General features: G+C 40.5%; 1 protein-coding gene across 1 annotated transcript in view; it reads right to left on the reverse strand.

Moving 5' to 3' along the window:
• LOC132405871 (hepatic lectin-like) overlaps window positions 1–22,738 on the reverse strand; it is a 34,337-nt gene extending 11,599 nt beyond the window's left edge. The window contains exons 1-5 of the mRNA XM_059990862.1: window positions 22,634–22,738; window positions 22,082–22,201; window positions 7,965–8,030; window positions 7,337–7,402; window positions 5,493–5,644 (exon numbers count right to left, since the gene is read on the reverse strand). Coding sequence (XP_059846845.1) covers window positions 5,493–5,644; window positions 7,337–7,402; window positions 7,965–8,030; window positions 22,082–22,201; window positions 22,634–22,733 — 504 coding nt within the window. The 5' untranslated portion in view covers window positions 22,734–22,738. The remainder of the gene's footprint in view (window positions 1–5,492; window positions 5,645–7,336; window positions 7,403–7,964; window positions 8,031–22,081; window positions 22,202–22,633) is intronic.
• Between the last annotated feature and the right edge of the window lie 5,259 nt (window positions 22,739–27,997).

A 27,997-nucleotide genomic window follows, 5' to 3' on the forward strand; every position in this document is an offset into this window, starting at 1 on the left:
ATCAGCAAATGAGCATGTACTCAGGAATAACACACTCAATGTGTTTCTATGAATTTTTGCGGCAGCTCGCTGTTCCAAGTGTTGAGACATACTTCTGAACATTGTGATCATTGTCTTCTAGTGTCTGCAAGTTTGTCGGATCATGCCCGAATATAAATCAATATCCTTGAAAGAAATTTAAGTCTGGACCTTAAGGAAGGTGGCAAAGTTATTCCATGCCACAAATCCAGTCTTGTACTGATCATGATTATTCGGATTATCACTGAGCAGGGATAGACGATTGGGGCGTTACGACATTCGGCACTACGTTCAGGTCTATTTTGCCCCTTTCTGCGGAGAGAATTTGGAGGTATCTTTCTCCCGACCCCAGCCTTCCAGGCTGAATGGACGACTAGGAAAAACTGCTGATGAAGAGGACTGGAATGGTACGGGGAGGCAGATATCAGAAAGGAACGGTATTAGAGACTGAGATATTACAGACAGTGAGATTTTCTTCTTTTTTCTGGGACATGAAAGACCTGATTAAGGGGAAATTAATACTATTGGTATAGGCGTGGAAATTCGCTGATCTCCAGCTTTGGCTTGGAAACGCCTCGAGACAGATGAACCATAGAGCTGTCCAATGTTTGTCTCCAAGCAATCTGCAGCCTTGCTTTTGCAATCTTCATTCTCGTGGTTTAAAACGAAAATCTGATGATGCATATTTGCCAAAGAACATCCAAATTCCAGAGAGTATGTTTCCTCTGCAATATCCAAACAATATTCCCATCATTCACTGTTATATCAGAAAGAACCTCATGTGTGTTCGGGGATGCTTTTCCTGTGCAGATTCAGATGACTATCATGTTCACTCGCATTTCCCAGTCACGATATCAATCGACGATTCTGCTGTTCATCTCTGTTTCATCTCACAGTTCTCTGCTCACTGCAATGTTTTGGATGCCCTTCAAAGACCCACAGATTTAATTACAGGAAACTGTATCTGTTTTTCCGCTGACCCACAGGAGCAAGACTTAGGGTGGGGATTAGGATGGGAGGTGTAAGAGGGAAGTGGGTCATGTGCGGCTTTAGCAAAGTACATAGGTGTCACCATATATAGAACCATTGAACACTACGGCACAGTACAGCCCCTTCAGCGCTCCATGTTGTGCCGACCCATATAATCCTTAAACATAAGTACTAAACCCACACTACCCCATTACCCTCCATTTCTCTTTCATCCATGTGCCTGTCCAAGAGGCTCTTAAATATCCCTAATATTTTAGCCTCCACCACCCTCCCCAGCAAGTCATTCCAGGCACTCACAACCCTCTGTGTGAAAAACTTACCTCTGATGTCTCCCCTAAACTTTCCTCTCTTAATTTTGTACATATGCCCTCTGGTGTTTGCTGTTGGTGCCCTGCAAAACAGGTACTGACTATCCACCCTATCTATGCCTCTCATAATCTTGTACACCTCAATCAAGTCCCCTCTCATTCTTCTACGCTCCAAAGAGAAAAGTCCCAACTCTGCTAACCTTGCTTCATATTACTTGTTCTCCAATCCAGGCAACATCCTGGTAAATCTCCTCTGCACCCTCTCCGTGGCTTCCACATCCTTCCTATGATGAAGTGACCAGAACTGAACACAATACTCTAAGTGCGGTCTCACCAGATATTTGTAGAGTTGCAACATGACCTCTCTACTCTTGAACTCAATTCCCTTGTTAATGAAGCCTAGCATGCCATAGGCCTTTTCAACTAACATGACACGGAGATTCGTTTTCTTGCAGACATTCGTAGTAAATATAAGAAACACAATCAAATCAATGACACACTACCCACAACAGAACAGATGAACAATCAAAATGCAAAATACAAAAAGATGTGCAATTTTAAAAACAAAACAATACAAATTATTGTTTTTATTATTTTTTCTCGGATCCAGCTGGTAAAACCTGGGGTACGGACATAGCCAAGCATGCTCATGTGTCAAATGCTCGGATGTTTTCCACTATCCTAGTGTTGTTTAGTTTTGTGGCTTTCTAAAGATATACAGAGATATGCAGTGTAGTTCTAATTTTTTACTGTTGTTGTGCAGTGAGCTTGGGATGATACCAGTTGTGTATATTACTAGTGTGACAATGTATACCGTGTTTATGTTCCAAAGTCTTTCAGCTTCTTTTAATTCAGCATATTTTTGATGCTTTCACTTTTTGATTTCTGTTCGTAATGTGTGCTTGGAATGGCTATATCTATTAAATAAGTTGTTCTTACTTGTTTATCCTGTATTATAATAAGCGGACAGATGTTATGGATTGTGTTATCTATAATAATGGATTAGTCATAATATAATTTGCGGTATTCTGACTGAAATTGGATCTGGGGTGTATCTACAGTAAGTTGTAATTACTTTTATGAGTTTGTATTTTGAAGCAAGGTTTTGACAAATGATGTTTGCCATTTGTTTGTGCCCGTGTAAGTGATCAGATTGTGTTAAACCGCTGCGGGATCCTGTAATGAGCTGAATTGTTTCTGATATTTATTGGCATTTTCTACATTTACCATCTTGAAGTTATGGGCCTTTTATTAGATATTTTAGAGAGAGAGAGAGGGAGAGAGAGAGAGGGAGAGAGAGAGAGAGAGAGAGAGAGAGAGAGAGAGAGAGAGAGAGAGAGAGAGAGAGAGAGAGAGAGAGGGAGAGAGAGAGAGAGAGAGAGAGAGAGAGAGAGAGAGAGAGAGAGAGAGAGAGAGAGAGAGAGGGAGAGAGAGAGAGAGAGGGAGAGAGAGGGAGAGAGAGAGAGAGAGAGAGAGAGAGAGAATGTGTGTGTGTGTGTGTGTGTGTGTATTTGTGTGTGTTTTGTTGTTAACCTCCATGCTCTGCATTGCCACAAGAAACCCTTTTATTTTGTGTAGAAGTATCAAACTTTGAGCCAGGCATTTGACACTTCCTTGTCGACATCTGGTCGGCTCGGAATGTGGGGATATCATCCATGGAGGATCATGCTCCTTCAATGGCTAACTTTTTTTCAATCGTGATAATGTCTTCATTTTTATTGGTTGTGCTCTCATTTAAATTTGGTGGTGTACATTTCGTACAAGAATTGTATGTGCTTGGGTGATGAACTGATTTCTGCCTTCGTTATAGAAGTGTATCCTTAGAAATTCTGTTTGACAGTTGTGTAGATTTTAATGTGTTATTCCTCTTCTTCATCCGGGGCTAGGTAATGTTAATCTAAACACATTCGAATATACATAACATTTTTTGAAATTTGTCATTTCGGTTCTTATTTTTTTTTTTGTTGATTTTCCGGATTGGTTTCACACCAAGGTACAAGACAAATTAATACATTAGTATAGATATAGCAAAAGTGTTTGTTGCATTGGCTATCTTTTTACTGTAGTACTCTGCTTGGCAGATTATCTTAAACCCTTGAAGTAAATTCTGGCAAAGGCTTTTCCTTTATTACACTATGATCTATTTCTGTCCAGGTGATAAATTATGCTTCATATTCATCAATCAGTTGTAGTCTATCATGCTACTATCTATGTATAGTAATGTATTCTATCATGTTTTATATTCTATTAAATCTATTGCATCTTTCTTTATGTTTATTGTTCTAAATTTATTGAGATTATTATTATTATTATTATTATTATTATTATCATCATCATCATCATCATCATCAGGTTTTTTTTCTTCAGCTCTTGCTGGTAAAACCTGAGACACGGGCATAACCAAGCACGTCCATTCTCATTTGCTCGGAACGCTTGGACTGTTCTAGTGGTATTTGGTACTGTGGCTTTCTGAAGATTTTCATAGATATTACTGTGCAGGAATATTTGTTTAATCCTATTCTGTACTGCCTTTGGGATTACACCACTTGTAGATATTACTATCAGGACAATGTGTATCTTGCTTCTGTTCTGCAGACTTTCAATTTTCTCTTTTAATTCAGCATACTTCTCATGTCTTTCCCATTGATTTCTGTATGTTCTATGTGTTTCAATTGGCTATATCTATCAAATAAGTTGTTCGTTCTTATTTATACAGTATAGTAGTATAATATCCAGATGGTAATTTTGGATTCATCGGTCAAAATATTATTTGTTGTATTCGGATTCTATCTCTAGCCTCTCTAAGCATTCTCTGCATTTATCATCCTAGCTCTGTTGGATTTTTACTATATATTTCGATAATTCTTCGTACTAACCACCTATTCCTCTATTGTAATTTAAATAGTTCTTTAGTGATGCATAGAAGTATAGGACACTAGTCTTAACTGAAAGCATAACCCATAAAAGTGAAGAAATTTTTACTACAGAAGAAAAAGTTAACCAATGGAAGAGCAGGACCCTCCAAAGATGATATCGACAGGAATAGACTTGCCGTCGACAAGAAATGTCAAACTACTGGGTTAGAGTTGGAGACCTCGCCTCAGAAACAGAGATGTTCCTTGTGGCATTAAAGGATCAGGCGTTTAACCCAAAAGATGATCAAATATACATAATAATGCACAAACAAAGTCAAACCAATAAATCCAGCATACCACAGGATCCTGTAGTAGAGTAATTCCATCTGATTAGTTAGGCAAGTACGATTGGCAAACAATTCACCAAAATCTTGATTTAAAATACAGACTCATTAAAGACACCATACCTTAATATAAATATTATAAATACATGCCTGTTCCTGTTTTAGAGTCAGCGTCAAACAAATGATATTATTTCTGATTACCAGGATAAACAAGCAAATATAACTTTCTCATACACTAAGTAAATCCAAACAAACGTAACATACAAAAATCAACATGTGAAAAACACCAGCATGATGCTGAATTAACTGAAGGTGACCACGATAGAAATATTACTGTTGTCCGAAAAATAACATCTTCAGCTGATATGGTTACAATGTCACTGCATAAGACTATGAAATTATTAGGCCTTCACGGCATTATAAATATTGATGTAATTCTCAGAAAAGCAAACATACTAAGCAGAACTGTAATAATAGAAAAGTTCCCAGCAATTGAGAAATGACCTGTGCTTGGCTATGCCGTCAGTTTATCCCAGATTGAGCAGAGAAAAAGTAAAATTAGCAATAATAATAAATAAGCAATAAATATCGAAAACAGGAGGTGTTGATCCCTTGAAAATCAGTCCATAGAGTTTGGTAATAGTTTGATGTGGTTCAAATGAGGTTCAATGAAGTTATACCCTCTAGTTAAAGTGACTGAATCCGGGGTGATAGCTATTTCTGAAGCTGGTGGTGTGGGTCCTAAGGCTCTTGTACCTTCATTCCCATGGCAGGAACGAGCACTGACAAAGAATTTTTTGATGACTCCTGCCTGCAAATCACTTTCAGTTAATCCAACTAGAATAATGGTTCCTGCCATAATACATCATCAGTATCAATATCAGACAAACTTTGCTCAGAGTAACGTAGGTTTAATGACAGTGAACAACGGTATGCCCTAAATAAGGCAGAAATAGAACTAATGTAATGGTTCCTACCTGTTCCTCTCGACTGTTAATGACCACGAGGTTGGAGTCCATTGACACACAGAATTGCTGCGCTTCTTTCCAACGATTTCGAGTTGACGTAAAATAATACTCCCTTTGATTGAAGAATCGCCATGTGTTTAATGACCGGATAGGCTTCACACCTATGAAGTTATTTAAATAGAATTAAGGAACATTTGGACAATCTCAAACGCTTGGGCTTTTCCCTACCCACGTTTACACGTTGATTTTTTTCTTCAAGCAACATGCCATATCATGCTAAAGCGCTCATCGATGGTATGTTACAAACCTTGTAGGAGCCATTCCACATTGAACCTCTGGTGTCGGCCATATCTGTAAGAAATTTCCATACTCGCTAAATACATCATCGAGCTTGGGACTTTGTTATTGTTCTATAGGCAACATACTAGCCTGTAATTAAACAAAGATTTTGCATCCCTTTCCACACCAGAGCTGGCCATAAAATCTAGGATGATTTTGTTTTGCAGGACGGAGTAAACATTGGATCTTCAGAGACGCTACCCCTTACATGAGCAGTTAATCTGCCAGAAGGTCAAGAAAGCTCTAATTATCATTCTGCTGGTAATGATCATTAACACTGTAAAATCAAAACAAGGTCCAGCAATCAGAGACAACGTTCTCAGTTTTCACGTTCGGCTTGTTCACAAACCAAGATCCTGAAAAACCCTACAGTTTAGATCGTGAATACTCCATGATCTGGTTCTATGACAAAAGTTCTCTTTAACAGAGAGCGTCAAGAAGATTTCAAGTCCTTCCTCCAGTTACCTTCCATCAAAAACTTCGACTGCTTGAGCAGAGACACATCTGTCCCCACAGCTACTGCTGTGGGCTCCATCTCTCTTCTAATAGCTTCCATGCTACAAGCCCATTCGCTAACCCATCCTTCCCAATCTGGGTCACTATTCAGCCTTGGTGATGTGAAGCCCCCAAGCGAATGAAACGCGTGTAACTGAAGCAATCCGGGAGGGACCAGAATAGACACCAGAAATGTCCTCTTCTGCCTTTGAACATTGCTACTCAAATGTGTAGCAGTCGTCCCACAACCAAGGAATGAGAAGGAAACCCGATACTTATTGAGTCTGATGTCTGCTCTGTGTACCTTTGAATTCAGGAGGTCAACAACTGCACAGAATTAAATCTGTGGAAGACTGCTTGGCCCCATTATTGCTTTCTTCACCACGACAAATACAAATAGAATTAGTTCTCAGATATCAGTTTAAGTCAATGGATTTGAACTGACAGTGCAATAAGACCATAAGACATTGGAGCAGAATTGGTTCACTGGGCGCATCGTGTCGGCTCCGCCATTCCACCACGGCTGACTTGTTATTCTTTACAATGCCCTTCTTCTGCATTCTACCCCTAACCCCTAACCTTTGACACCTTGACTAACCAATAGCTTATCACATTACGCTTTAAATATTCCAAATGGTTTAGTCTCCTCAGCAGTCCATTGCAATGAATTCCATAGATTCATCATGCTCTGACTTTAAAAATCATCTCTGTTCTAAAAGCATATCCCTCTTTTCTAGAGCTGTGTGCTCCAGTCCTGGACTCATCCACAATAGCAAACATTCGCTCCACATCCACTCTTACCAGACTTGTGAATATTTGATAGGTTTCAGTTAGATCCCCTTTATTCTTCTGAGCATCCGTGCGTACAGACCGAGAATCATCTTTTAGTTAAACCAATTTTTCGTTAAACCAAGTACCATTTAATGTCAGAACACAAAATAAATTAGCCGGGCAGAATTAGCAATCCCCAGCTTTTAATAAACAACTACAGATGAAAGTATTCAGAATATTTAACTTACTCTGCATCAGTCGAGAAATATCACTCTGCAGTTTGGCAAGTGAGCTGCTTATCATCTCAGAGTTCTCTATTACAGAAAGCGGAGCAAAGTGTTAGAACAAATTTCAAATATTCAATATGTTGCTTTTTCTCACAAATCTCAGGATTTTTGCAATTCCTGTTCCTTCCATCCCGATCACAATGATGGCTAAGTAGGTAAAATTTATAAATTGGTTTTTCATGCTGGAGAAAGAAAGCATGAATAGTTGAAATCAAATGCAGTTCATACAATATATGTGCCAAAGACTTTCACAAATTACTCTATATTAAAGGTTTCATTCACAGAGGCAAAAACGCAGCAATGGGATTGCCTTGAGTCGATCGACCGGACCGTGTTCAGGGAACTTTTCTTTCCTAGTAGCAGCTTTAGTCACTACTCCACCACCACCGCATGGTCAATATCCCCCTCTCCAGGGGCAGCTGAAATACTCTTGTCAGTTGGGTGTAGAGAAGAGAGAAGATGTTTGCTTTTTAGTTAAACCAAGCAGTATTTAATGTCAGAACACAAAATAAATTACCTGGGCGGAATCAGCAATCCCAAATTTTTAATAAACAACTACAGATAAAAGTATTCAGATAATTTAACTTACGCTCCATCAGTCGAGTAACATCACTCTGCAGTTTCGCAAGTGAGCCGTTTGTCATTTTAGAATGCTCTATTACAGAAAGAGGAGAAAAGCGTTAGAACAAATTTCAGATATTCAATATGTTGCATTTCTTTACAAATATCGGAATTTTAGCAATTCCTATTCCTTCCATCCCTAGCACAATGATGGCTAAGTAGGTAAATTTTATGAATTGGTTTTTACTGCTGGAGAAAGAAAGCACGAATTGTTGAAATCCAAGTTAGTTTCTGAAAGGAGCGACGTCAAATTTGGGAATAGGCTGTCATTGATAGCAGAGCAACTGGATCCAGAAGCTACTAATTTAGAGATAAAGTTTCAATTCTGACGTTGTATCTAATAGTTTCTGTTCAAATTTGAATAAATCTAGAACAAAGCAATTAGCAGTAATGATAAAAAAACAACTTGTTGAAAATACAGAATGTATTGATTTCATCAGTATGGTGAGAGAAGACTATTTCGTGACCTTATTCTTTTTGTATATCTACCCGATCTGTAGCCCACTCCTTTGAAAGTGTAGTTGGAGATGCCTATTCAATGCCCTGAGCTTCCGACAATCAGTACCTGTGCTCAGGGCTACATACATCACTTCTCTCCGAACATTATGTACTGCTTTAATGCAGACCTGAAAGACATTTTGTATCAAAACACAATATGTAATTATGAAAGAGGCGATCGTTCATTACTAACACAACAAATTCCTTGAATTGCCATATTGGGCATTCTGATGACATTCATAGTGTCTGCATCCTGAGAACAGATTAGCAAAATAAATACGCTGAAATATAAAACAGAAAATTTGCAGATGCTGGAAATACAAGCAACACACCCAAAATGGTCGAGGAACTCAGCAGACTAAGTTTCTCGGACCGGCACGTCAACTGCATTCTTTTCCATAAATGTTGCCTGGCCTGCTGAATTCCTCCAGGATTTTGTGTGTGTTGTAGTAAGTTAAGTTTGATTGGCAGGTTGGGTTCCTAAATTGGTAAAAAGCCGATATTAATGTATCAGAAAGGGATTGGCAAGTGTAGATTGGTAGGGGCTATTTTGTGGCAAGAGTGTATTTGGTGTTTGGGATGTCTGGAAAAAGTGAAATTTTGAAAGCACAAAGCTTGTATATGGATTTCAGAACGCAGTGTAAAGATAAACTTGGTTTTCAAGAGATATCGAAGCCCTGGCGAGTAAGACGAAGGGATGTATAGCAGGTACGGGAATTAATAGAGTGCTTATGGAATATAATAAATGCAACAGAACACTTAAGAAATAAACCAAGTGGGCTAAAATAAGGAATGAGGTTCTACTAACAGCCAATATGAAACTGAATCCTAAGGAATTAGTTTTCTGCAAGATCAGAATGATAGTCCATGTTTGAAGCCAAGACATGAGTAAGACCTTAAATAATTTTGTACATCCGAATTTACTAAAGAGCCGGACACAGTGATTATAGAAATGAGGCAAAGCAGCATCAAATTCATAGACTAATACAGCGTATAGGGGATGTGCTGCTTGTTATCCTAATTCTGATCAGAGTGAATAACTTTATAGAGCCTACAAGCTGTTCCCTCGAACCCTACGGGAAATAAGTGCAGAAATTGCCGGGGACTGAGCAAAGTTATTTGAATCATCATTAGCGATTGATCAGGTACCAGAGGATTGGAGGATAGCCAAAGTTGATCTGGTGTTCGAGAAAAGCTCTAAAAATAAAACAGGAAGTTATAGCCCGCTGAGCCTGACGTAAGTAATAGTAAAGTTATTGGAAGGCATTTGAGGGATCAGATACGTATGTATTTGGATAGACTTGGACTGATTAACAATATTCAGCAAGGTTTCATGTGTGATAGGGAATGTCTAATGAGTCTTGTAGAGTTTTTCGAGGATGTTACAAGGGATATTTATAATGTTAAGGTAGTAGATGTTATTTACATAGACTTTAGTAAGGAATTTGTCAAGGTGCGGCATGGGGTTTGGTCCAGAAGGTTCTGCCAATTCCTTCCGAGATGAAGTAGTAAATTGGATTAGGCTTTGGATTTGTGGGAGAAGACAGAGTGTGGTAGTAGATAGTTTTCCTTTTTCACTGGAGCTCTGGGTCCAAAGTTGTTTGTCATCTACAATATATAAACTGCTTGGATGATAATGTGGTCAACTTGATCAGCAAATTTGCAGAAGACTCCAAGATCAGGAGTAGACAATGAAGAAGGCTAATATAGCTTGCAACGGGATTTGCACCAGCTGGAAAAACTGGCTGAAAATGGCAAATGGAACTTAATATGGACAAGTGTGAGCTGTTGCTCTTCAGTTGGACTAAGCAAGATAGCCCTTCCACAGTGAATGGCAGGGCAAGAAGAGTGTGGTAGCACAAAGGGTCCTTTGAATACAGATCTTATTATTCGTTGAAAACGGAGAATTGGGTTTATACGGTCATTAAGAAAGCCCTTGGCACATTTGCCTCCATAAATATCAGTATTTAGTGCAGGAGATGGGAAATTATCTTGAAGTTGTATAAGATTTTGCTGACGTCTCATGTGGAATTTTGTGTGCAGTTTTGGTCTCCTACGTACAGTGACGTGTTGCATTTCGGTAGGACTGAGCAAGATAGCTGTTCCACAGTGAATGGCAGGGCAAGAGCAGTGTGGTAGCACCAAGGGATCTTGGAATACAGAGCTATGATTGATGGAAAAATTGATTCTCGGGTACATACAGTCATTAAGAAAGCTTTTGCTACATTTGCCTCCATAAATCATTATTTAGTGTATGAGATGGGATGTTATCTTGAAGTTGTGTAAGATATTGCTGAGGTCTCATTTGTATTATTGGGTGCAGTTCTGGACAGATGCATACAGGAAGCATTTAAGATTGAAACAGTACAGAATACATTTACAAGGACGTTGCCGGGTCTGGGATACCTGACTTATAAGGGAAAATTGATTAGGTTTGAACTTTATTCCTTAGAACGCACAAGATTGAGAGATGACTTTGTCTAGGTATACAAGATTATCAGAGGTATAGATAGGGTAAATTCTAGCATTTTGTTTTCTCCACTGAGGTTGAGTTGGATTATAAACATAGAGTCATGTGTTAATGTTGAAGTGTGAAAAGTTTAATGGGAACACGAGGGCACTCAGGGAATTCTGAGCGTACGGTACAGGTTGCCAGAACAATTGGTGCATGCAAACTCGATGTTTCAGAGAAGTTTGGATAGATACATGAATGGTAGGCCTACGCAAGGCTATGGTCCTGCTGCTGGTCGATAGGAGTAGGCAGTTTAAAAGGTTGGGCTCAGACCAGATAGGCCGAAGGGTCTATTTCCATCCTGTACATTTCTAAGATTCTATTTCTTGATGCAAGGGAGTCCAAATGTCATACTCCAAACCATACTCTGCAAACAGTCAGACACGTATGTCAATGGACGTTTATGCAGGGACATGTCGTCACAGGCATTTTCACGTATGCAGCAGGTAGGTTCAAATGTAGACACACTTGCAAATTTCACACTCCTTCATTCTACCCTACAAGCCAATAATAAGTTTTCTGGTGCTGTTGGGAAAGTTTTAAACTAATATGGCAGGGGGATGGGAACCCACATAGTAAAGAATAGGGATGTAATGCAGGATCCAGAACTAGAGTTACTGAAGAAAAAAAAGAAAGAGTAGAGTGCATAAAATAAAAAGCAAAAATCGCATAGGTCGCTAGATTCTAAAAGGACAATGAGTATAAGGGCACTTTATCTCATTGTCCATAGTATTAGAAACAAGGTTAATGAACTTCTGGCACAGAGCAGTACCACGGCATTTGATTTAGTGAACATTACGAAAACCTTGTCGCAAGGTGCAGATGACTGGGAATTAGATATCCAAGGGTATCAGGTAATATGGAAACATAGGCAGGAAGGGGAAGGAGCTGGTATGGCGCTCTTAATCAAGGATGAGATCAGCGCGATTGTGAGAGACAATAAAAGATCTACAGTGCCGAATATTGAGTCCATTTGGGTAGAGATTAAGAATAGCACAGGGAGAAAATCACTGGTGGTGGTTGTCTCTTGGCCAGCTAATAAAAATATAGCAGTGGCAGAGGCGATTAACAAAGAAATAACTGAGGTTTGTGAGAGGGGAAAGGCAGTTGTCATGGGGGATTTTAACTTGCACATAGATTGGTGAATCAGGTTGATTAAGGAAGTTTTCAGGAGGACTTCATAGGATGGATCCGTGATGACTTTCTTGAGCAGTATGTTAGTGAACCTCCAAAGTAAAATGTTATGTTACATCTAGTCCTCTGCAATGATACAGGTAAGATTAACGATCTTGTAGTCGGGGATCATCTTGGAAAGAGTGATCATAGCATGATTGAATTTCGCATACAGATGGAGGATGAAATAGATGTAAATCGAGTTTATTGTGCTTGGACAAAGGAGACTACAACATGATGAGGTAGGAATGGCTAATGTGCATTGGGAGCAGAAGCTATTTGTTAGGACAATTGAGGAACGGTGGAATACTTCAAAGAGATTATTCACTGTACTTAAAAGTATATTCCAGTCAAATGTAAAGACAGCAACTGTGGGTAAAGCCAGCCTTGGATAATTAAGGATATAAAATATTGTATCAAATTAAAAGCTCATGTTACTAAGTCGCAGAGTATTGGGAGACAGGAGGATTAGAAAAACTTTAAAAAGCAAGGAAGAACAAATAAACAAGAAATAACGAAAGGAAGATAGAGTATTACTGTAAATTAGAACAAAATATAACAAACATTTAACCCCCTGGGTCGCCTCAGGCTCGCTCAGCTCGTTCCCGTCCAGGACGAGCAGCCTTCGGCCCCGCCAAACTGGGTAATCAGCTGGTGTGGATGCTGTGCGATGTCCCTGCCTCGCCCAAAAACAGACAGTGCACCATATGCGATTAAATGAGTACAATTTATAAAGGTTACTGTAACTGATTAATAACGATACAGTAAATATGAAAAAAAAAATAAAGAAAAGGCGCCAAACTTATCAAAGTCCAAACCACTTCTTGCACAACAGTTGGAGCTCAATTACTGAAGTATTCTGGCCACCATTCGATCCCCTCCGAACTCCTCGACTCGCAGCTTAGGACCATCCAAAGTGGTCAACCAAGCCCATCTAGCTTCATCTCCTCTCCTCGGAGTACGGTCTGGCCTCGGACCCCCGCTTGGGGTCCGTTCCTCGCCCAGCTTACAGCATCGCGTCCTCTCTCTCTCACCCCCTCGCGCCGATCTGCCCAAAAGCCCGCCAACAATAGCTTACAGACTCAGAAGAAAGAACAACATTAATCCCAGCTGGTTTACAAAGGAATACAACTCTCGTTATCAGTAAATTTTAACCCAAACAAGCTTCCAGCACTCTCTCGCAACAAAGAAGCACTCCTACTTTTAACAAAACAAAGAAACCATTTTGATTACATACACAATAACAAAGAAAAAAGAAGAAACCCCCTTTACAAACATATAGCAAAAGCGAATATATAAAGCGGAAGAAGGTGGCTAAAGTCAATGTAAGGCCCTTGGAAGACGATAAGGGGAAATTGATTTTGGGTGAGAAGGAAATGGCTGAGGCATTGAGCGACTATTTTGAGTCAGTCTTCACGGTGGAGGACACTTCCAATATGCCAAAGAATGATGCTATGGACAACATGGGAGGTGAGGACCTCGATAAAATCACTGTCACGAAAGAGATAGTGATGAGCAAACTGGAGGGCGTGAAGGTAGATAGTTCCCTGGTCCTGATGGAAAGCATCCTAGGGTACTGAGGGAATTGGCGGAGGTGATAGTCGACGCATTGTTAAGCATTTGCCAATATTCTTTACTCTCTGAGAAGGTCTCGGCGAAATGGAAGACAGCAAATGTCATGCCACTCTTTAAAAAGGGATGTAGGCAAAAGACGGGCAATTATAGGACACTTAGCTTAACATATGTAGTCGGGCAAACGCTTGAAGCTGTCATTAAGGAAGAAATAGCGAAACATTTAGAAAGGAGTGGTTTCATTAGACAGACGTAGCATGGATTCAGAAAGTGCAGGTCCTGTTTGATAAACTTACTGGAGTTCTTTGAGGACATAATGAGTGCAGTGGATAGAGGGGAACAGGTGGATGTCGTATACTTGGATTTCCAGAAGGCGTTCAACAAGATGCCGCACAAGAGACTTATAAATAAGATATGGATGAATGGAGTTGGAGGAAATGTATTGGCATGTATAGTGGATTGGTTAACTAATAGAAGGCAGATAGTTGGTATAAATGGGTGTTTCTCCGGTTGGCAGTCAGTGGTGAGTGGGGTGCCACAAGGTTGGTACTGGACCCACAGCTGGTTACCATTTACATTGATGATTTGGAAGAGGGGACTATGTGTAGCGTAGCAAAATTTGCTGATGACATTAAACTGACTGGAAAAGCGAATTGTACAGAGGATGTGGAGAGTCTGCAGAGGGATATAGATAGGATAAGTGATTTGGCCAACTTCTGGTAGATGGAATGCAACACTGGTAAATGCGAGATCACCCACTTTGGAAGGAATAGACTTGGGAGTGCTTGTTCATTAATCGCAAATAGTTGGCTGGCAGGTACAACAGGTACAATGGAATGTTGGCCTTCATTGCTATAGGGATTTAATTCAAGAGCAGGGAAGTCATGCTCCAAATGTACAGGGTACTGGTGAGGCCACACCTGGAGTACTGTATGCAGTTCTGGTCTCCATACTTGGGGAAGGATATACTGGCTTTGGAGGCAGTGCAGAGGAGGTTCACAAGGTTGATTCCAGGGATGAAGGGGTTAACCAAAGAGGAGAGATTGAGTCACCAGTGACTATACTCTCTGGACTTCAGAAGAATGGGAGGCGATCTTTTAGAAACATACAAAATTTTGAAAGGCATAGATAAGATAGAAGTAGTAAAGTTGTTTCCATTATTAGGTGAGAGTAGAACTAGGAAACGTTGCCTCAAGATTCAGGGGAGAAGATTTAGGACAGAGTTCAGGAGAAAGTGTTTTTCCCAGAGAATGAAGAAATCTGTGGAATTCTCTGCCCAGGGAAGCAATTGAGGCTTCTTCATTAAATCTACCCAAGATAGAGTAGATAGATTTTTACATAATAGGGGAATTAAGGGTAATGGGAAAAGGCAGGTAGATGGAGCTGAGCTTGCAGACATATCAGCCATGATCTGTCAGGAACGGGGACAGGAATGCACCCAAGTGCAGGATGCAGGCACTGAAGTACTAGGGGTAGGACAGGAGGGGGATGCCATGGCATGTAAAGGGTAATGCTGGGGTTCAGGCAGACAGACAGTCTTGGTCGGCAGGCAGAGCAGGATCCCAGAGGTCGGGCAGAAGAATCCCAGAGTACAGGCAGAAGACAGGTTCTTGAGGTAAATCGCTTGGCTGGAGGAGAGGCCCCCCCGTGGGCGGTCCGCATATATCCCGGGTAGGTCCGCCTCCCAGGCGGAAGCACGAAGGCCTGGGCAAGACGCGGACTCATAGGCGGGTGCGGGGCACAATCCATCCGAAGCGGGGGGTGGGGGAAGGGGCAGAACGCCCCGCCGGGCAGCGGCAGTCCGTCCGGACCTGTCCGACGGAGGCAAAGGGGTAGAACGGGAACTATATCCAGGGTGACCAGCACGACAGCTATGATCACCAGATAACTCGAGAGAAGCAGGCAGTCAGCGCGACAGTGCGAGCAAGGCAAAACGGGAGCAGCGGGACCAGCGCATGCGAGAAAAAGCAGGGGACAAGACAAACATGGACAGAACAAATGCAGAGCAGGTTGGAACCCGGGCAGGGTAAACAGGATGCGGAACAGATCAGAACCCGCGTAGGGTATACAGGATGGGGAGCAGATCAGAACCCGCGCAGGATAAACAGGATACGGAGCAGAGTACGGAGCCGGCAGACAACAGCAGGTTACGGAACAAACGACCACCCACCTGTCTCAGTCCCAAGGCACCTTATAAACAGCTGCAGCTGAATCGGCTACAGCTGTACCTCCTTAAGCCAGGAGGATCCTAACTGGCTCAAGGGTGACGGGAGGGACAGCTGCAAGATCCAGATTCTGGAGTCCGCGGACCGGATCAAGACCCGGAACGCGTATTTCGGACCGGACCAGAACCCGGCATGAACTTATTGAATGGTGGGCCAGGCTCGATGGGATGGATGGACTACTCCTGCTCCTATTTCTTATGTTCTTATGCAACCCTGCATAACACTGGCCTTCAAATCATCCCTCCAAAGTTACTGCACCACAGAGCCAATGTATTTCCGTAAGCGCAAGTGAAGCGTAGATAGTAGTGAACATGATAACTGTTATGACATCGTTTGCATGACCCAACCTTAGGGAGCAGAGAGCAAGTGGAAAACAACTGAATGCGGACGAGATAGGGGTTGGAATGATGGTTTAAAACAGAGGTTCTTGCTTGTCCAAACGTTGTGGAAGGAGGCGGCGTGTGCTTTGGACATGGAATCTTTTTGGAATCCATGGTTTTCAAAAGGTCAATCTGATGCTGATGTCCTCAATGAATTGAAGGATTTAGCACAAGAAGAACAGAGAAAAATGGAGAATCTAGAAATCTGGTTTCAGCATGCATAGAAATATAGTAGAATCCCCAAGGTCAGTTGAAAACAACGGAGTTTATATTTCGTCTCAATCGGAGCGAAGGTTAAGAGAAACAGGGCATGGATGGAGAGAACAAAGAAAATATTTGTGGTTGTATGACGGCGAAGCTTTGCCAACGTTTCCAAATGTGTCTAGTTAAAGATTAATCTGGTCAATTAGATGGACAACTATAATTGTAAGGAAAATGGCCCGATTGAAATCGAACTCAGATCGCTGGGTTGAAACTCCAGCCCCCTGTACCATTGAGAATTTTAAGTGAATCCAATTGCAGAACCTGCGATGCAGACATGGGTTAACCTGCAGAGCAGATTAGAAATCAAGTTTTACTTTATTTTTGCCAGCTAAGCAAAAAAAAACAGACCTAGGAAAAAGCAGGAAACGATTTCAGCTCAAAATTGCAGTAGTCCAAACACAGACTCACTAATCCAGGACCTTGATCTAAAAGAAGTTCCAGAAATGGCAGGCGGCAAGCAGACAAAAAAATCACCGAAAAGAGGCGGAAAATATCAGAGGCTCTTGCTGCACTACAAGATCACACTTTAAGACTGGGGAAAATAAATTTGAGGAATCAGGAATTAACTACACAGTCTTTAATTTGGAGCAGGCGCAGTCAACGACCTATCCAGTCGGTTCTGAAAAACACCGTGTGGAACTATGCCTGCTCCTGCTGGGCAACACGGAAATAGACGGGACGACCGATCAATAATATTCCTGATTTTTCATAGTGGCACCATAATAGAGTTATTCCTCCCTTGATGTATGCGTGCAGTTTATAGGTTTTTCTCAGTGAGTGTGAATACTAATATGTGTGTCGTGTGTAATAAATAGAGGAGTCAATGCATTGAAAAGGATGAAAATATCGGTTAGATTCTGAATAGTTTAAAAATCGGTCATTTTTAAATTGGGAAAAAGAAAATTTGCAACAACAGAATTATCCATTTGCTTAGGAAAGTCAGGAGAAATATTGATACAGGCAGATAACTCTTTACTAGAAATGGTGAACAGAAAAAATACTGCGTATCTGAAGTCGAGGTGGTGTTACTCGCCCTTACATTTCCCTGCAGTAGAAGAGTAAGGGGGGGGGGCTAAATACAAAAACGGCAAGGTGAAAAGTGGAAAGGAGAATAAAAGTGACGGGCTGCTGGAGGTTTACTATAAACATCATCATCTTATTGCGTATCATTGGGATACAAATGACAACGGAACAATAGGATTAAATGTTTTAGTGAGTCATGTTACTAATGGAACACGCTGGGCAACATACAGTTGGGAGCTACGAACCTCTGCACTTGAAAGAGTGCACTCAACAGATAGTACTCTACAGGTGTAAAAGTGAGAAAATGGAATATAATTCATACATGAAATGGAGTAGAAAATAAAATCGAGGGAGCAAAGTTTGATGGAAGCTTTGACTGTTGGGTTTCAATGGCGGAGAAGGAACGGGCGGGGAGCATCGTTCATTCTACTTCTTTTACAGCTGCTCTAAGCAGCAAACTTTTTCAAGTTTTGAAAACTATGCTGGAAGTTAACTGTTCTTTAATATAATATGTACCTCAAACAAACACAAACTACAACTTACAACACAAGTAAACGTTGTCAGGCAGTCAAACCAACTGACAAATACAATGGCAAAAGTGAAACATTTTGATTAGACGGCATCGGCATTCAGAGGGCGGGAGTTTATTAAGAATGATCTACCAACTTCCATTCTGTGTACTTTTTATGATTTTTAACAGTGCTGCAACTTGAAGCGCAGACCATGTAAGTACGTTGAAGCCCTAAAATGTTTCAAAATTATGATTGTGGTACGGTTATTATTTTGAATATTTCTGGAGAATATTCATTACCAGAATTTATTACAAGATACTTCATAATTATATTATATATTTCAAAATTATATTCGCATAACTTCGAACTTATCCTAACAGAATTTCAAAATTACATTGATATTGTATTCCAGCTACATGGCAACAGTGACTATGTGAGTGAGAGCATTTCAGAAACTGCACCGATGTGTACCCATGCAACTTCCAGGCAACAATGGTGGATTGTGGAGAGGTGACCATGGGAGCTACCATCAAGCCATGTTCGTTGTGTCACAGCAGCTATGCTCCAAATCTGTCTGTAGCATCAACGCAGATGTGAAATCTATGGATTAAGCACCGGGCATCTCTGCATGAATCACGTATACATGTTAATACGTTTATTTTTTCACACTTATTGCTGATGTGTATGTCTAATTGTTCCTTAAGCTAGGGTTCTCTACCAGAGGTCTGGAGCTTTGAGGGCTGATTGTCTTGTAGTATGCTCTTCTAGTCCGAGATTTTTATTAACGATCTGGATGTGAGTTAGAAGGGTGGGTCGGCAAGTTTGCAGACGACACAAAGGTTGGTGGTGTTGTGGATAGTGTAGAGGATTGTCAAAGATTGCACAGAGACATTGATAGGATGTAGAAGTGGGCTGAGAAGTGGCAGATGGAGTTCAACCCGGAGAAGTGGGAGGTGGTACACTTTGGAAGGACAAACTCCAAGGCAGAGCATAAAGTAAATGGCAGAATACTTGGTAGTGTGGAGGAGCAGAGGGATCTGGGGGTACATGTCCACAGATCCCTGAACGTTGCCTCACAGGTAGATAGGGTAGTTAAGAAAGCTTATGGGGTGTTAGCTTTCATAAGTCGAGGGATAGAGTTTAAGAGATGCGATATAATGATGCAGCTCTATAAAACTCCAGTTGGGCCACATGCGGAGTACTGTGTCCAGTTCTGGTCGCCTCAGTTTAGGAAGGATGTGGAAGCATTGGGAAGTGTACAGAGGAGATTTACCAGAATGCTGCCTGGTTTAGAGAGTATGGATTATGATCAGAGATAAAGGGAGCGAGAGCTTTACTCTTTGGAGAGAAGGAGGATGAGAGAAGACATGATAGAGGTGAACAAGATATTCAGAGGAATACACAGAGTGGACAGCCAGCGCCTCTTCCCCAGGGCACCACAGCTCAGTACAAGAGGACATGGCTTTAGGTTAAAGGGAAAGAAGTTCAAGGGGGATATTAGAAGAAGGTTTTTCACTCAGAGAGTGGGTGGTGCGTGGAATGCACTGCCTGAGTCAGTTGTGGAGGCAGATACACTAGTGAAGTATAAGAGACTATTAGACAGGTATATGGAGGAATTTAAGGTAGGGGGTTATATGGGAGGCAAGGTTTGAGGATCGGCACTACATTGTGGGCCGAAGGGTCTGTACTGTGCAGTACTGTTCTATTTTCTATGTTCTATGAGATCTCAGATGCTGTTCCTGAGATTTGCTGGAGATACTCGCCCAGTCCTGGTGTCGCCATCGGGATTATTCTGGCTTTACCATTTCACATCCTTTACATCTGTTCTTTCATGCCCTGGCATTTTCTCCAGTTGCTCATTTTACTTCTTCCTGATAGTACTGTCAATAGGGATTGCAACAGTTATAATTATTACTTCCTACTGTTTCTTGTCCAGTTTTGATATGGCTGGTACCTGCTTATTTGTCTGTATTTAGAAATCCCACAGGATCGTAAATTTGTCATGCTCCACTGCCTTACAGGTGTTTCCCATTTGGACTTAGGAGCGTTCAATCCACATTCAGTGCAGATGTTCGTGTACACAATTTCCTGGAACTTGGCTGTGCCTTTAAATTAGGTTCTCCCTGCCTATTTTGTGTACGCTGATTGTAAGTGCTGGATGATTTCAGTGAAATCCTCGTACAGACTGCATCGTTACTCTTGTCTGGTGTGATACACCCCTGCTTCCATTGCTCTCGTGCGTAGCGCCTGCTCTTGCTCAGCCATGAGCAGCTTCTCTGTGTTGTCCCTCGACTCAGTTCTGCAATTTCCAGCCATTGGTAGGCTTTTCTTATGCCAGAAACCTCTAATATCTGGCGCCGGTACATCCCATGCAGAGGCTTTTCTTGATATGGCCCTGGTCCTCTGGCTCTTCCATTTCCATATCCCCCACCTGCTGTCAGAGCTATTCTCCCAGCAGATGATCATTGGAGGCCATCTTCCTGACATACTCATGGATGAAAATACGAAACATCCTTTGTGGATGGACACCGTTGATGTGGGAGTGTGCAGACTGACATCCATGGAGTACGGCCCTTCTGGGAAGACAGTCAGAGATTCAAAAATGTATTTACGTTGGACGCTCTGGAGATATCATGGTCAAATCTGCAGTCATTGCCGCTCTCAGTAAAAGGGGTAAAAATTACCCTGTTTAGTAATTCCCATAGTAAATAAGGAAATGTTGAACCATTCTTCAGTGTCATCACTCTGGGCCCAGAAACAAAGTCCAGGTGGACATTAATAATATTTGGCCCCTCTGGTAATGCATTTGTACCAAGGCAATAGATATAGATTTGGGACAGATGTTTCACAGCTCATTCCTCAAATGGACCTTCAATGAAATTTAGCATTGCACTCGCTTTGTCTGACATTCTCTTGCGGCTCCATTCATTTTTTAATTTTGCCTGAATCGCGTTTCCTCCTTTCCCCACTATTTACGCTGGGAAGAGGTTGGTTTATTGAAGAACTGTCAGCAGCATTCAGTTCCATCAATCACGCTTCCATTATCTGTGCCCGGTGTACCGAATGTCCAGGCAGGACCAGGGTGCGTTCGTACCAATACTAACTACTAAGTGAAATTCCTGTGGCTGAAGGCATAAACGGATATATGCCTAATGTGGGCAAATGGCATACATTTAGATAGGCAACGCTGTCGGATGGGGAGGCTGGCACAAGAGCTATTGGAGGAGCAATGGGACCGATTAAGTGTTAGGCAGCTTTGTCGGAGACTTATGTGTCACAGCGTAAACGCTTCTTGCGTTGCCGATTGCTTCCCACAGCTCGGGAAGCAGAAGTCATCCATGTGGCGAAGAAGGGACCCGTGGGGAAATGCAAACTTCCCCGCCGCATTCGCAAACCAGGCAAAGAAATCAGAATCAAAATCAGGTTTAATAACAACGGCAGCAGTACATTGAAATACACGGAAATAAAAACGATGAATTACAAAACGGTCCCAATTAAAGTGCAGTTTTAATCTTTACGCTATGCGATTTCCGGAACTTCTACAGTACCCGAAGACGGGGAGTGGATTGAGGAGAACGTGTGGATGTAACTCGAGGAGAACGAGACAAAGGTTGTATTGAGAGGACACAGACAAGAGGAGCAATTGGGAGATCGCAGGAGAACACGGGAGCAGTTGCAGCCCTGATGAACGGCCAGCGATGAGATCGGATAGTTGCAGGCTTTCTTGGGAATCAATTAACTACCCCAAATTGACAAGGAAACTACAGCAAAATGACTGGGCATCACAATAGAGATCCAGGCATTACTGCTGGGCCTCAGCTATTCCTCTTTCCGTTAACAATCTGCAGGATGTAAAGTGCTCCTTATGCAGAGTTTGCTCCAACACAATCTATAAAATTTCCTCCCCAGTAGCTTTACAAACTTACTCAGCTTAACAACAATGCCAAGAGTCACCACGGACATCAGAAGGGATACAATCAGGAGAGCGCAGATGATCCACGGGAAGAATTTTCCTTGGATAGGCTCGGCTCGTGGACCACGAAATCCTGCAAAGTACAACAAAATATCGTCACTGCAAGAACAAGAGGGAATCGTTCAGCGAAGAGGCTCGAAAGCTCATTTGGGTTCTGTCTGAAGAATGTGCAGAGGAACTGAGTGCTGTTGCCAACACTAGAATTCCTAAACTATTCAATAAACGTGGCGTCATGGTAAGCATCTTCACTCACAGCAGATAAAAAATCCAAACTGCGTGGAGGCGAGGTTCTAAAAGTTCTTTACCATTACACACAATACCACTCGCTCAGATAAGAGCGACGTTGAAGGAGCAGAGTTTATGGCTATAGCCACCACCAATACTCAAACCCGGATCACCAATCTGTCAACATTTGACAATCAGTCTACTAATATTCTGGTTCTTTTCTTTCTTAATGTGTAATTGTTTCCAACTCATTCGCTAAAACGAAAGTACAATTACTAACCTGTCTTCCATTTCCCCAGCTGAAAACTGTCTTCAGTGAGTTCATAATTATTACTTGGGTCCATGTCCTTGGCATCCGCACCCACTTGACTGAAGAACATTGGAAGGCGAAATGCAGTTTTTGTTCGTAAACTTCCTCAAACCGAACTTTCATTATTCCGTGCATGTATAAATTTATCATTTTTCTGCTGAGTTCTATTAAATGTAACACTTCTGCTTCCGGACGGCCTGATCTGCAGAAAAACAGGGTCACGTGTATATACACTAAACCGGGAATCTTTGCACACAGCTATCAGGACATGAAGGCACTGACTCTCAGTCGGAACTCAGACCTTACCATCAACCTCGTTATGATCCTGCACCTCAGTATTTAACTGCACAGCGCTTCATCTACAGCTGTTAAAATTTATTCCTTATTTTTATTCTTATATCTTGCTCAGTCTTGGTGCATTTCACAATAATTTGATCTTCATGAACTGTACACAGGGCATGCTTTTCATTTTATCCCGGTACAAGTGTCAATAATAAACCAATCCTTCGTGACAAGATATTCGTTTGTTAAAATATCACAACGATTTCCAAGCGAATTGATTATTCACCTCGTTCATAGAAGTCGTTGCATTCAAGAGACCGATGGTACGAAGTGCGGTGAAAAACTAAATTCAGACGGAGAGACACTGAAACAGATTAATCAGATTGAACTTGAAAAAGAACTCTGCATGGAGGTTAACTAATGTTCTCATGCTAAGAACTAACACTGACACTGCGTCTAGGAAGCAGTAGCATATTAAATAAATGTCAATCCGTTTCCTTTCACAGAACGAAGGCTAGGGTAAGCAGAAATATGCCTGCCCCTGTGCTTTGGTTAAGACTACATGGCAGAGTCCGTGGTTGTGACAAGGGCCCCCCACCCCCCACCGCTCCCCTAGGAGCAGATCCCGTCCCAATCCAGAAGATTCCAGACAAGGTCCAGAATCTGGAAAGATGCCAGAAAGCGCCGCATATACCAAACAACAAATAAACCAAGCGGGAAAGAGGGGGAGAGGGTCACTGGAGCGAGTGGGGATGAAGTCATTGGCTTAAATTAGAACACTGGGTGAATCTACATCGATGATGTTAGGCGCAACCAATATGAGGATATGAGGTCGCCTTCTCTACTACGAAAGGCCCCACGTAACATGGGACCAACTTGCGGCTCTTAAATTTCAAAGTAAGATCTTTGATGTTATCATTTTAGTACAACTGTTTGGACTCAGCACGTAAGAGAAATTGCAAAGGAAGTACGGTGGGCATCTACTTCCGTAGATGTTTGCGAAGATTTGGAGTGCTATCTAAAACTTTGAAAAACATCTATACATGCAGTTGTATAACAGCCTGGTATGGAAATGTCAATGCCCTTGTACAGAAAAGCCTACAATCAGTAATATATATGGTGCAGTCCATTACAGGTAACACCGTCCCCACTGTTGAGCGCATCTACATGATATGCTGCCGCGGGAAAGCATCGTCAGGGAGAACCCTCTTCAAGGACATACTTTTTTCTCGATTCTGGCATCAAGAAAAGATACAGGAGACGCCGACTCACACCAGCAGGTTCAGAAATCGTTATTACCCCTCAACCATCAGGGTCTTTAAACAAAGGGCTTTACTTCACTCAACTTTACCTACACCAAAAAATGAATTTTTCCCACAGACTGTGGAATCACGTTCAAGAGCTCTCTATGTCATATTATTAATATGTTTTGCTATTTTTTTCATTTTGTTTTCAGCTCAAGCTGAGATACGGGCATAGCCAAGCACACTCATTTCTCAATTGCTAGGAACTTTTGGACTTCAGGTGAAGTTCAACATTGTGGCTTTCTGAAGATTTACTTAAATATTGCTGTGCAGGCCTAATAGTTCAATGAAATTTTGTCGTGAATTTGAGATGACACGAGTTGTAGATTGGGACAATAGTAATGTTAATGGACAAAGTATTTCAATTTCTTTTTTTATGTCAACATACTTCTGGTCTTTTCGTTTAGTGATTTCTGTATGTTGTGTGTGTGTGTTCGAATGGCTATTTCCATTAAGTAAATAGTTGCTTGTTTATCGTGTAAGATAATACCTGGACAGTTATTATGGATTGTTCTACTGGTAATAATGGATCCATCGTAATATAATTTGTGAGTTTGTATTTTACTGCAAAATTTTGGTGAGTAATGTTTACCTGTTGATTGTGCACTTATAAGTAATCAGATTGAGTCAATCTTTTGCAGTATTGTAATGTTTTCAAAAGTTTCTGGTTTCACTTAACATCTATAACCTTGAATTTGGTTGTCTTTTATTGACTATCTTGATTGAGTGTGTGTGTGTGTGTGTGTGTGTGTGTGTGTGTGTGTGTGTGTGTGTGTGTGCTTGCGTGCTAATAACCTGCTCCTTTATTGACATAAGAATCATCTCTATTTCTGGTCAGAGCTCTCCAAACCTGAGATTCTTTGGCGAAATCCAGTCTGCTCAGAACGTGAGCATGTATTCCATGGATTGTTCATACTCTTCCATTGGTTGACTTTTTCTATCGTGAGCCCTGCCCTGTCTCTACTTGATCTTTTAGCGTTGGACCAACTGTTCAGTAACATAACCTCCCACGCCAACGCCAATCCCTTAGACAGGAAGTGCGGTGATTGGAATTCCTTGTGGCGTTCCACGGGGGCAGGGCATGCTCTTGGAGGACAACTAGAGGTTATTGTAGGCAATGTCTTCCTAAATCAGAGTTGTCTCCAGATTCTCATTCACTCTCTCAGTATGGCTTGATGAGAAGCTGGCTGTGGCTCTCAAAATAGAATAGAAATCCTTCCAGGAACGGAATGTGAACTGGGAATTTCAATCAGGTGTTATGGCTTGAGAGAAGAGCCATGCATCTTGAACATGTGCTGAAACTCGAGCCGACGGGAGCTTTACAGAACCGAAGCACAATAACTGGAAACACCATAGTACTTGCTAACCCTAACCCTAATTTGTTTGATATGTGGAGAAGAATTAATCCAAGAGAAAGAGATTATTCATTTTATTCAAATAGACATAAAACTTATTCAAGGATTGATTTTTTCCTATTATCAATGAATATTCAGGATAGAGTGAAAAGTGTGGAATATAAAGCAAGAATACTGTCAGATCATTTCCCCATGATAATGACAATGATAATGATGGATAAGGAGGAATGGATATACAGATGACGATTTAATTCAATTTTATTAAAACGTCAAGATTTTTCTGATTTTCTGAAAAAAACTGATCCAATTTTTTGGATACAAATTCATATTCAGTTGATGATAAATTTATATTATGGGACGCGATGAAAGCATATTTGAGGGTTCGGATAATAAGTTATAATTCTAAAATTAAGAAGGAATATATGGTAGAAATAGATCAATTAGAAAAAGAGATTACAAAACTAGAAAAAGAATCCCAAAGATATATGACAGAAGCAAAACGAAGACAACTTGTCAATAAGAAGCTACAATATAATACACTCCAGACATATCGAACAGAAAAAGTAATTATGAGAACTAAATAGTGATATTACGAATTAGGTGAAAGATCACACAGGATGCTTGTTCGATAGTTGAAAATAGAGCAGGCTTCCAAAACAATAAATGCAATTAGTACAAGTGCAAATAAAATTACTTATAAACCTTTAGAAATTAATGAAAGTTTTAAAAGATATTACTCCGAATTATATCAATCAGAATCACAAAATGAGGTTGCTGAGATAGAATTTTTTTTATCACAAATAACTCTTCAAAAATTGAATTCGGAAGAACAGAAAGGAGTAGATATGCCCTTTATATTAAAAGAGGTTGAAGAAGCTTTAGGATCACTCCAGAGTAATAAATCTCCCGGAGAAGACTGTTTTCCGCCTGAACTTTATAAAAAATTTAAAGATTTATTAATCCCTCCCTTTATGGAGTTAATATATCAAGTGGAAAGAACACATAAACTTCCACAATCTTTTTCTACAGTCATCCTAATAGCATTTCCAAAAAAAGATAGAGATCCTTTAAAACCAACATCATATAGGCCTGTCTCTTTGTTGAATACGGATTATAACATAATAGCAAAAATTTTATCTAATAGATTATCTAAATATTTACCAAAATTAATACATATGGATCAAACAGGCTTTATTAAAAAGACAATCGGCGGATAATGTAACTCGGTTACTTAGTATAATTCATCTGGCGCAAAAGAGGGAGCAAATTAGTGTGGCTGTTGCTTTGGATGCTGTAAAAGCATTTGATAGATTGGAATGGGACTTTTTATTTAAGGTATTGGAAAAATATGGGTTAGGAAAATCCTTTATAAAATGGATTAAAACTTTAAATTCTGGTCCCAAAGCTAAAGTAGTGACAAATGGTCAAATTTCAACATCATTCCAGTTAACAAAGTCAACTGGATAAGGCTGTCCATTATTAACTGCCCTACTTGTATTGGATATAGAACCATTCGCTGAATTAATTAGAACCGATCCAAATATTGTGGGCTTCAGAGTTAACCAGGAGTAATATACGTTTAATTTGTTTGCTGATGATGTTCTGATTTATTTAACAAACCCATCGCATTCATTGCATAAATTATCTTTTAGATTGGAAGAATTTAGGAAAATATCAGGATACAAAGTAAACTGGAATAAAAGTGAAATTTTAACCCTTGCTAAAGGAGATTATAGTCAAAGTCGATTAGTAACTGAATTTAGATGGCCGACAAATGGTATAAAATATTTAGATATAAGTTGATAATGATATAAAGAATTTATATAAATTAAATTATTTGCCATTATTGAAAAAAATACAAGAAGATCTTGATAAATGGATGATGTTACCAATAACATTAGTAGGTAGAGTTAGTGCTGTAAAAATGAATATATTTCCTAGATTACAATATGTATTCCAAACATTACCAATACAACTGCCCCAGAAGTTTTTTCAAGAGTTGAATAAGTGTGTGAGGAAGTTTCTTGGGAAAGTTAAGATGTCAAGAATATCGGTGGAAAAATTGACATGTAAATTTGATCTAGGAAGGTTACAACTCCCAAATTTTAAGAATCATTATAAAGCAAATCAACTCAAATTCATTACATCTTTTTTTGATGAAGAAAAACCAGCATGGATTGGAATAGAGTAGATAAGATAGGAGAAAATATACCAGAAGATTTTATATATAAATGGGAATCCAAATGGATACTGGAAAAGCAAGAATCTCTTATAGTAAAACATTTGATCGATTTAGGGAATAAGGTAAATGTGGATGATGAGATAAAGAAATCTTTATTAGCAAAGACAACCATAATACAAAATAGACTTATTCCTTTTACTATGGATAATCA

This window comes from Hypanus sabinus, chromosome 16 (assembly GCF_030144855.1).
Source record: "Hypanus sabinus isolate sHypSab1 chromosome 16, sHypSab1.hap1, whole genome shotgun sequence".
NCBI lineage: Eukaryota > Metazoa > Chordata > Chondrichthyes > Myliobatiformes > Dasyatidae > Hypanus > Hypanus sabinus.